General features: G+C 42.0%; 1 protein-coding gene across 1 annotated transcript in view; it reads right to left on the reverse strand.

Annotated features, from left to right (window-relative positions):
- Positions 1 to 9,176, reverse strand: part of LOC306916385 (exocyst complex component 4-like) — a gene marked incomplete at its 3' end in the record, with an annotated part of 59,566 nt that extends 50,390 nt beyond the window's left edge. Inside the window, exons 1-3 of the mRNA XM_079494218.1 lie at positions 9,073 to 9,176; positions 7,038 to 7,227; positions 2,594 to 2,788 (exon numbers count right to left, since the gene is read on the reverse strand). Of these exons, the coding sequence (XP_079350344.1) occupies positions 2,594 to 2,788; positions 7,038 to 7,227; positions 9,073 to 9,152 (465 nt within the window). The 5' untranslated portion in view covers positions 9,153 to 9,176. The remainder of the gene's footprint in view (positions 1 to 2,593; positions 2,789 to 7,037; positions 7,228 to 9,072) is intronic.
- Between the last annotated feature and the right edge of the window lie 1,887 nt (positions 9,177 to 11,063).

Consider the following 11,063-nt stretch of genomic DNA (forward strand, 5'->3'; position numbering starts at 1 on the left):
GTGTGTGTGTGTGTGTGTGTGTGTGTGTGTGTGTGTGTGTGTGTGTGTGTGTGTGTGTGTGTGTGTCATTAGTGCTGGGATGACGGAGGATGGCTGCTTAATGTCGTTAGGGGGCCCAGCCTGTCAGGCTAATCAACAATATGAAGCCTCTGGTGATTTAACTGGAGAGGAGAGGAGAGGAGAGCGTATGACAGCTTATCAAATTCCTCTGGAGAACACTGGACTTCACCGAGGGGTATCAGCAGGTGTGTGTGTGTGCGTGCGTGCGTGAGAGTGTGTGAACTTGTGAAGAGGAGAGGAGAAAGAGAGGAGAGGAGAGGAGAGGAGAGGAGAGGAGAGGAGAGGAGAGGAGAGGAGAGGAGAGGAGAGGAGAGGAGAGGAGAGGAGAGGAGAGGAGAGGAGAGGAGAGAAGAGAAGAGAAGAGAAGAGAGACAGTTTGAGAACCATTGCTGTAGGGGTCACTAGTGCAGCAACAAAGGACGGCCGGTTGCCCTCCCATGAACAAATCTAAATGAGTTGTGTTTGTTGGAAGGCCCACCCCAGACAAAGCCGGATGCATTGCGGAGGAGTCAAGCCCCTAGTCTCTGTGGTGGTGGCCATTACATGGACTTTACCTTTGAATGCCTCTTCTCATATTATGTAAAGCACCTTGAACTGCCTTTGTGTATGAAATGTGCTATTCAAAGTAAACTGGCCATGCCTGTGATCATTCAAGCAATCTGTTAATGACCTAGTGAAGTGTATAGGCACGCCCCAGATTAAAGGGCATCGTTGCCCATTGTTTATGTGTAAAAAAGGGTCATTACACAACATTAGCTGGTAGAGTTTCTAGCTCCTTTTGGGAGCAACCTTTCAACATGCAGAGGGAAATGTCAGATTTGCACATATCCTCCTCACAACAGTACAAAGTAAACAGAAACAATAGTTTCAGTTTACAATCGGAGAAGTTACATTGCATCTAATCTTTCCAATAGAAAACTAGTTTGTTTTATTGTAGCACTGTATGTCAATTCCAGAGGGTCTCTAATCTTTTGAAACTGTGCCGACATTGGGCGAGTTAAATTTATGATCACAGATCACCTAGGACGATATCGGACGAGATAAGGGTCTATAATGTTTAATAGTGCTTTTTTACCGGCTCTTGGCGTCATCATCGCCCGGCAGCGCTTTCCTTCCGCGTTGGTGATGTCATCGATCATTTTCCTTCATGCAGTCTATCATTAGCTACAATCTAAAGCGGCATTTCTATTGGAATTGATGTTCAGATTGAGGTGATCATACAGAACATCCATGTTTTACGAACAGGTCAGGTCAGAAGAAATTCCATTCCATTAAATTCCAAACTTCCATTCTCTCGTGTTATGGGAGTCTTTGAAATTAAAACGTTTTAGACAACCGAGTTGAACAAGAAACTTCAATATGTGCAAAACTCTGATGCCCGCGTCCTCTCCAGAACCTGATCCAGAGAACACATCACCCCAGTCCTCCACGACCTTCACTGATAGATATAGATTTCAAAATACTGATGACCACATACAAAGCACTCAACAACCAACCAGTGTCCCCTCTAGCTCTCTGAACTCCTCCAACACCACCCCCCCTCCCGCTCCTTCAGCTCGGGTAACGCCAACCTCCTGGACATCCTGGTCCCACAAGTTGCAGCCCTCTCTCCCTTTGGAACCCACTCCCACCTCACATCAAAGGGGGTGCATGCGTTGGTTAGACATACCAGCAATCCTACAGTCATTAGCCCGACATCACCGTCGCTCACGACATGCGCTGGGTTAAAACGAACCCGTGCTGCGGGTTACAACTAACCCATGGCGGGGTGCTCGCTGGCCTAGTGGTCCAGGCGCTTGTCACATACAGTATATAGGCTCTGGCCTGACAGTGCGTCACGTGTTCGAGTCCCGTTCATGACGACCTTTACTGCGTGTCTTTCCCCTTCTCTCTCTCCCCGTTTCCTGTCTATCTTCACTTGTAAGTTTCAATAAAGGCAAAAAGCCAAAAACTAACCCGTGGCGGGTTAAAAATCACCCGTGGTGTCCGCGTGCAGTTAGGGTTAGGTTAGGGTTTTGGGTAGAGTGTCGGACTCATGACTGTCGGACTGTTAGTATGTCGGACTCGCTTTCCCTGCCTAACTGCTAACTCAAATCAAATCTCCCTTTCTGCGTTTTAATCTTAGCTTAATGTTTTTAGCCTTTGAATTTTTTTCTCTCCTAAAACAGTTGTTTATTTATTATTGGACAGTGTGAAAAATAGCAGATCTACAAGCTCATACGAGCTTGTAGATCTGCTATTTTTTGAAAAATCTTGAAAATGTGCCGCAAATCTTTGAATGTACATATATTCTTTCAGAGCGAACGTTTTGAACTCAAATCTTTGCTTCTGAGGGGTTCCTGGAATAACATATGTTCAGATGGACGTCGGTGGCTAATTTCATTCATTTCAATCATTTTTGGGGTCCTTGACATGAAATATCGAGCACCACTTATATAGAAACATAGGTATTTCAGAAAACTGTCAGGATTTAGAAGACATTTTTTCACATTTCGACATCAGGCCTAAATGGGTTGGATAAAGAGCCACGTACCAGCATGTCGGTAGCGTGGAGGTAGTGCTTGCTGGCCATAGACTCCTCCAGCCTCTGAGGAACCTGCTTGATGCTCTCTATCTCGTCCAGCAGCTGCAGGACGTGTTTGTGCTCGATGCCTTCGATCCACAGCTTCCTCAGCTCGTCCCTCTTGCAGTGCAGTAGCATCTTACAGGACAGCAGATTCTCTTTCACCTGAGGAGGGCCAAGACACATGGACGTGAGTGACTTTATGGAGAGTGAACAAAACAACAATTTTAAAAGGGCCACTTCACCCCTTTTGCAACCAGAGCTTATTTTAATGATGTTTACACAAGAAACACTTTCCTGGGTTGTTTTTGTTTTTTTTGCTCTATTTTAGTAATGTTCATGAACAAAAACCTGATGAAATTCAGGTCATGAAATTGTGGTCTCACATCCTTCCTGGACTACACAAAGTCACACCTCCCACGTCTCCACAAGGAGGGGAAATGCACGAAAGCATTATGGGCATTGTAGGAATTCAGCAATCCAGTCAAACCCTAGTCAAAGCGAGTTCAAATTGTGCTACAGTTATCTACTACAAATACTATTAACATTGAGTGACTGCAGTTTCTTTCAGCGGTGAAATGTCCCTTTAATATTATTGCGCGCACACACACACACACACACACACACACACACACACACACACACACACACACACACACACACACACACACACACACACACACACACACACACACACACACACACACACACACACACACACACACACACACACACACACACACACACACACACACACACCTTCGCTTCTTTCACATTACAAGGTAAACATAACTATGACAACTGGCTCCCTGTATTCTACAGTGACAACTGAAGTCTCTGTAACATTTATGTTGTGCTAATACTAAACAAGAATGAATCACATAGTGATATGTCAGGTGAAAGAAGCACTGTCCCCCGTTGTGTTCTGCACCCCTGCTTATATGAGACAATTTAAAATGAAACTTCTATGACAGTGCTGACATAATGAAGTGACATTATTCCGGTACAGTGTGTCAGCACTTCGGTCACCCGTCGCCTTAAGGTATCTTACTGTGCATGCGTGTGTGTGTGTGTGTGTGTGCGTGCGTGCGTGCGTGCGTGCGTGCGTGCGTGCGTGCGTGCGTGCACCCGTAAGGGTCTATTTGGTTCCATTTGTAAACTCTCAGAGTTACAGACCTGTAATGGTCCATTTGTAACGCACTCAAGGAACCCAGAGTCCCTGTATCCCACTTTGGGACCCACTATCCTAGATTTGACACACTGGTATCGGATTGGATTCGGCACTAGTCTGTATCGACCAATACGCAAGTTATACGTTATCGGAATCAGGAAGCAAAAAATGGTATCGGCTAGGGCATTAAGCAACTAGTAAATCCACTAGTCGACCTTGTTGGTACTAGTTGACTAGTTGATAAGACAAAAAAAAGAAAAAAATCCCGATTTTGTAGGCCTCAAGATCAGGTAGATTATAGTTATAGTCATCAATGTACACAGTTTTTAAATGTACAAATGTTTATTTCCAGAAAAAAAATTAGTTAGTTAAACAACTAGTCGACTAGTAAACTACGCAACTAGTCAACTAGTAAAAATGACTAGAAGTGAATGACCTAGTATCGGCACATCTCTAACTGAAACGTAAGTTACACAGATAAGATAAGGAATGGGGAATGTCCCAGAAGAACACTATATAGTATATGGCTGCATGTTAACACACTATGATTTAAGCTACAGCAAAAGTGAATACACATACAGAGAGAAAGCTGTCAGAGTGGAGGAGGCTGGCACAAGGCTGATATGAAATCGTTTGACAGCTTCTCCCAAAAGCTCTTTCAGACGTGGACGTTTCAAAGACAGACAGACAGACACGCTCCGGAGAAATCAGTGGAAGCTCCACTATTATTCCGCTTTAGGTCTCTAATGTCCTTGATGATAAACTCCCTGGGACAATCAGACTGCCTTCGCTATAAATATGCATTCACAGTCCTTGTGTGTAGCGTGCGTTGCGTTTGTGTTACATAGAGTAGTTCTAAGAAAAATGTCCCTCTTGATTTTTGAGTAAATGTGATTGCCTTAATCTGAGGTAACCTCAACCTGACAGAGCCGATGGGCGTTCGGTGCCATCGTCTCGGCCTTGCATGGAAATGAGATTCAAATCCATCCCCATTGGAAGCACAGGGGATTGACTGGGCTCTTCAATGGATGTGTTTTGGACCAGAGGTTGCGCTAGGATTTTAAACTGCTATGCCGGTCACAGTGTCCGTAATGATTACAATTAACCAGACATCTGATAAAAAAAACAGATATATAACGGACGTAAATTATGTATTTAATTTATTGAGCAAGCCAGAGCTGACCGACGCGCTCCGTCACTTGGTTTCTTCAACGCGGTTGACAATCAGGGTGATTAGTCAAACTTAACCCATTTTTGGCGGGAACCCCTTTTGGTGTTTTAACTAAGCATTATGTTATACTTTAGCTATTGAAAAATAGCAGATCTACAAGCCACCGAGTGGCACGCTATGAACTTGTAGGTCTGCTATTTTTGAAAAATCGTAAAAATGCGGCACAAATCTTTGAATATATATTCTTTCAGAGCGAACGTTTTTTTATTTCGACGTCAGGCCTCAATGGGTTAAAGCAAGCAAAGGCTGTGGGTGGCATTCAAATCATTCAGACTTGAGATGTACCGTACGATACCATTTATTCCTTCCCAATACCGATTCCGGAAACTTTCGTATCTGTCAATACTGAGTACCTATCCGATGGCAGTGTGTAAAAAAAGATCTAAGACAGTGGTTCTCAAACAGGGGACCAGGGATTCTCAGGGTTCCTTGAGGGGGTTCCAACTGAACCCTTGCACTCTCTGTTACTCAGAGTTATGGCGCCAATTGAAATTAAAAAGGTTTGAGAACCACTGGAATAAATACAAATTCCATTATTGTTCACACTCATTCGAACTCTGATGCGGATCAAACAATCACATTCTAGTTCGCCCACAAAAAAAATGGGGGTTTCGCTTCCAAGCGCACCTGACTTCAATTCACTGCAGGTGTGAATGCAATCCACATAAAAAAACGGAGCAAACAATGTGGTGGATGAATGAGGACTCAGTAAACACAATTGGAGACGGAGAGGGCATATTTTACGCAGCGTAAAGATGTCCCGCTAGGGCCGTTACCGTGGATAGATGTGGTCAAATAAGGAGACCGAAGCCCTCATCGAAATATGGTCAGACGAGCAGCACATTAATCAATTGCTTAAGCCAGGAAACACATAAAAACACTGCAGTGTACAGAATATTCTGTCTGAGTCCGAGTTGAGACTTTCTTCATCTTGTTTAAATATAAACACTTCCAAATTAAACACCTTTAGCTCAGCATGATCTATAAAACTGTATAGCTAACATGGCATATGCATAATAATTGTATATGATGATCGGATCATCATCAATGAGAGAACATATTGTAATTAACTTTGCGCTCCCGTCTCCGCTGTGCCTCGGCCATGTGTCCAAAAGAACAGTGCGTGCGCACACACCCACACAAACACACACACGTCCAGTCCAAGACGACACGCTGCATCCACATTACCCTGCACTTTACGTCCTAAGTCCTAACTATTACTCAAAGTATATATTTTTTAACACCATAGATTTCACGGTGTAGTTTATGAACATAACACATTGATAAAGTTCCCTGCTGCGCTTGACACAGCCAGTGTGAAGGCAAACGCAGCAAATAAAATATGCAAGAATGATGCAACTTCTCCACCCAATCTCATCGAGTCTACCGAAGTAGAGGTGTGAATGCAACCTTAGACTGCTGCCATGTGGCCACAAGTGGCAAATAGCTTGCGCGGGCCGGAATTGTGGAGATTTACTACTCAAGTACTTCCGTTTTACCCGCTCGCAGACGCCTCGCAGAAACACTTCAATTTCAATCGCAATGCGATGAAAAATCTGAAATCAGATCCGAAACCTCGGATGTCTGATCAGCACAATGGACAGCGACGTAGTTTCTGAGAAAAGAGCCAGAGAAGATCCTAATTATAACAGTAGTAGTCGAGCACTTTCTGTGCGTGTGGGTGTGAGCAAGGCGTTGCCTAGCAACCAACTCAGGGCTAAAAGTTGGATTTTAGCGGTGCCGTTTCAGATCCAAATACAGCGATATAAAACGTATATATATATATATACACACACACGTCAATAGCAGGCAACAGATGGCAATTAAAAAACGTGTGTGTGTGTGTATGTATATATATATATATATATATATAATGTATGTATGTATGTATGTATGTATGTATGTATGTATGTATGTATGTATGTATGTGTGTGTGTGTGTGTGTGTGTCAACAGCAGACAATGTATTAATAACAATATTGATCGTATACGTCGTCACCAATCCCGCGGTACCTGTTTGATCTTGTTGCGGGAGCTGGTGATCCTCTCAGTGATGCTCTGGTAGGTCTTGATGGCGGTGGTGAGCTCGGCGTAGTGCTGGACGATCTGTGTGTCCAGGTCCCTGTCACACTTCTCAAAGGCCTCCTCCAGGCGGCTCTTCTCCGTCTCCCGGTCCTGGACGCCCGCATTGCTGGACAGCGTCCTGCAAGGGGAGGGAGGGAGGGATCGCAACCACCAGGGCAGCGGTGGATAAAGGCACTCAATTGTTTTACTTAAGTAAAAGTGTAAACACTGCAATATAGAACTAATCCATTACAAGTGAAAGTCCGGAATGCAAAATGTACTTGAGTAGAAAGTAGAAACGTATTGGCATTAAAACTAACTTAAAGTACCAAAAGTAAAAGTACTCATTGTGCAGAATGTCCCATTTCAAGTTTACAAAAGTATAATAATCTTTTGAAAATAGCAGATCTAAAAGCTCACAATGCATCGCAAAGTAAGGTACAAATACCTCAAAATTGTACTTAAGTACAGTACTTAAGTAAATAAACTTTCCACCACTAGTTATTACAGTTCAGTAGTATGTCAGTTACATAATAGCCTAATCGCAATAATTTGAGAGAATCGCAATTATTTTTGCATAATCGTCATTGTTTTGTTGAAAAATGTCCACACATTTTCAAACATTTTTCTAAAATAGCAAACGTGACATATATCAAGGTCAAGGTCAAGGTTGTGCTTTATTATTACATCTTGTGTACAGGTACATAAGAGTAAAACTTATTTTTGTTTGGCTTCCTTCAGACAATGCAGCAGCAAAAATATAATACGACATCAAAACAGCAAAACACAGCAAACAAAATAGAATATAGAGTGCAAAAAAGAGCAAAAATATAATACGACATCAAAACAGCAAAACACAGCAAACAAAATAGAATATAGAGTGCAAAACAGAGCAAACAAGTGTAGAAAAAGAGTATCATATGTACATGTGCATGTTTTCCTTGGTCAACATGGTTCCGCTATTTTGCAAATGTTTTGGAAAGAAAATTAAATGTCAAACAGTCAGTATGTGATTACGAACTACGAAGCCTAAAAAGCAAACAGAAATACAAACGTTCCAATGTTCAATGCTAAAAAACACAATTAAATTGTTAATCGCACTGCGAGGTGTTGTGTGCTTAATTTTCACAAATGGTGCCTATTTCTTACATAATATTTGACCATTTGGCCAAATTGGTATTAAAAAGGTATTCATTAAAGTCATTAAAGGTCAGTCAGGGCTAATACATACAATAACATAATCTTAACCATGATGAATGAAATGACAGTAACGGGAGGATATTCTGGCACTAGGGACATCTTGGCAGCTCCATGTCAAATTGGCGATTTTGTCCAAAAAGTTTAAAAAGAAAATGGAAAATGTTTTTAAGTAAAGTATACATGCTTAAACATTCGACAATAGGTCTAATATTTCTACAATTGCTATAAATTGCTACAAAACGTGCAGTCATTTTGGGGCATAAACAATAAGAAGTTGAAGGAAATAATTAAGTCTGATAATTATGTGCCGACGTGCATGTTCACATCATTAAATCCAAATATGTATATGTTTTTCTTTACATTCTGGACAAAATAGCCAATTTGACATTGAGGTTCCCTCGCCTACTGTCCTGTCTGCCTATCGTGTATCCAATATGACAGCTGTTCCTTCATTCATAACCGATACCTCACAGTCACAGGGTCTCCTTTCTTCCAAAAATATACCTGATTCATATCATTCATACTGTTATTATTATATAAACTGCACAAAACCCTGGACGACAAAGACAGTAAAATAAAGCAGTTGTTTTCTTATTATTGTGTTATGTGTTATAATGTTATAATGATAACAAACACAGGAAGGATGTTGTTTTTAGCATGCAAGCTAGAAGGCTATGCTGTATCATAATATCTGTAGAGTAGAGACGAGACGAGACGCGGGAAAGAGCAGTGTTCTAGTGTTTGAAGGATAATACCGTAATAGTGATATAATGACAGTTTTTACCTTATGACAGATATAAGCAGACCGGACGGGTCTTTGCTTTTGTTCACTGCACTCCTGTACCTGCCTGTGTCAGCTGCCATCTTTACAAGCTAGCTGACAAAACCTAAACAGGAAGAGGAGAGCGCGAGGCTAGAGCAATGACTTGTGGGAGTTGTAGTCTTCACGGGTGGTGGAGGGGATTATGGTTTTTGATCGATTGATTGATTGATTTATTAACAGTTTGCAGGATTACAGTACATTTCAAGTACAACTCATTGAACTCAATACAAAATCTGTTAACTGTGAGTGGACACCATAAAGCATTACACTTGCGTTTACAATAGGACCCACCATTTTCAATTAATCAAAACATTTAGAGAGGTACAATCATCATAGAGAGGGGGAAAAGGGGTGGGTGGGAGATTCAGATTTTACGGTGGCCAGTTTCGAATTGCAGCCGTCCGTAGGTGCCCTTTGAGAGCAGTTTTGAAGGAGTCAATGGATCATTTGCATGTCTTAATGACTGTTGGTAGGGCGTTCCACATTTTGGTGGCATAGGAGCGAAATTAATTTGATGAACTTTGTTTAATGTGTCACCACTTATGTTGTAGCTGATCATGGCTATGAAAAAACAAACAGTACATTATATTATATCATTATTTATTGTGTCAAGGTTGAACTACTTTAATGCATTTGACACCTTGGGCTATATCTTAAAATAGCTGATTAGATCTACAAGCTCACAACGTGTAGATGTAGATCGGCTAGTTGAACTATTTTAAAATGATTTTCAAAATAGTAAAAAAAAATGGCAAAAAAGTTTAGGGATAAGGGATATGGGCAGACATATCCCTATACAAAGACAAATGCTATACAAACACCAATGTTAAATTGCTGCCCTGAGGGCAGCTTTTGAATGCTGGTCTCAAGGCAGCTTAAATACTATACATACAACCATGTTAAATTGCTGCCCTGAGGGCAGCTTTTGAATGCTGGTCTCAGGGCAGCTCAAATGCTATACATACAACCATGTTAAATTGCTGCCCTGAGGGCAGCATTTGAACAATGGTCTCAGGGCAGCTTAAATGCTATACATACAAACATGTTAAATTGCTGCTCTCAGGGCAGCATTTGAATGCTGGTCTCAGGGCAGCTTAAATGCTATACATACAACCATGTTAAATTGCTGCCCTGAGGGCAACATTTGAATGCTGGTCTCAGGGCAGCTTAAATGCTATACATACAAACATGTTAAAGTGCTGCCCTGAGGGCAGCTTTTTAATGCTGGTCTCAGGGCAGCCAAATGCTATACATACACCAATGTTAAATTGCTGCCATGAGGGCAGCATTTGAATGCTGGTCTCAGGGCAGCTCAAATGCTATACATACAACCATGTTAAATTGCTGCCCTGAGGGCAGCTTTTGAATGCTGGTCTCAGGGCAGCTTAAATGCTATACATACAACCATGTTAAATTGCTGCTCTCAGGGCAGCATTTGAATGCTGGTCTCAGGGCAGCTTAAATACTATACATACAACCATGTTAAATTGCTGCCCTGAGGGCAGCATTTGAATGCTGGTCTCAGGGCAGCCAAATGCTATACATACACCAATGTTAAATTGCTGCCCTGAGGGCAGCATTTGAATGCTGGTCTCAGGGCAGCTCAAATGCTATACATACAACCATGTTAAATTGCTGCCCTGAGTGAGGGCAGCTTTTGAATGCTGGTCTCAGGGCAGCCAAATGCTATAGATACACCAATGTTAAATTGCTGCCCTGAGGGCAGCATTTGAATGCTGGTGTCAGGGCAGCCAAATGCTATAGATACAACCATGTTAAATTGCTGCCCTGAGGGCAGCTTTTGAATGCTGGTCTCAGGGCAGCTTAAATGCTATACATACAACCATGTTAAATTGCTGCTCTCAGGGCAGCATTTGAATGCTGGTCTCAGGGCAGCTTAAATACTATACATACAACCATGTTAAATTGCTGCCCTGAGGGCAGCATTTGAA

The sequence above is a fragment of the Electrona antarctica genome (genome assembly GCF_951216825.1).
Source record: "Electrona antarctica genome assembly, chromosome: 23".
NCBI classification, from domain to species: Eukaryota; Metazoa; Chordata; class Actinopteri; order Myctophiformes; family Myctophidae; genus Electrona; species Electrona antarctica.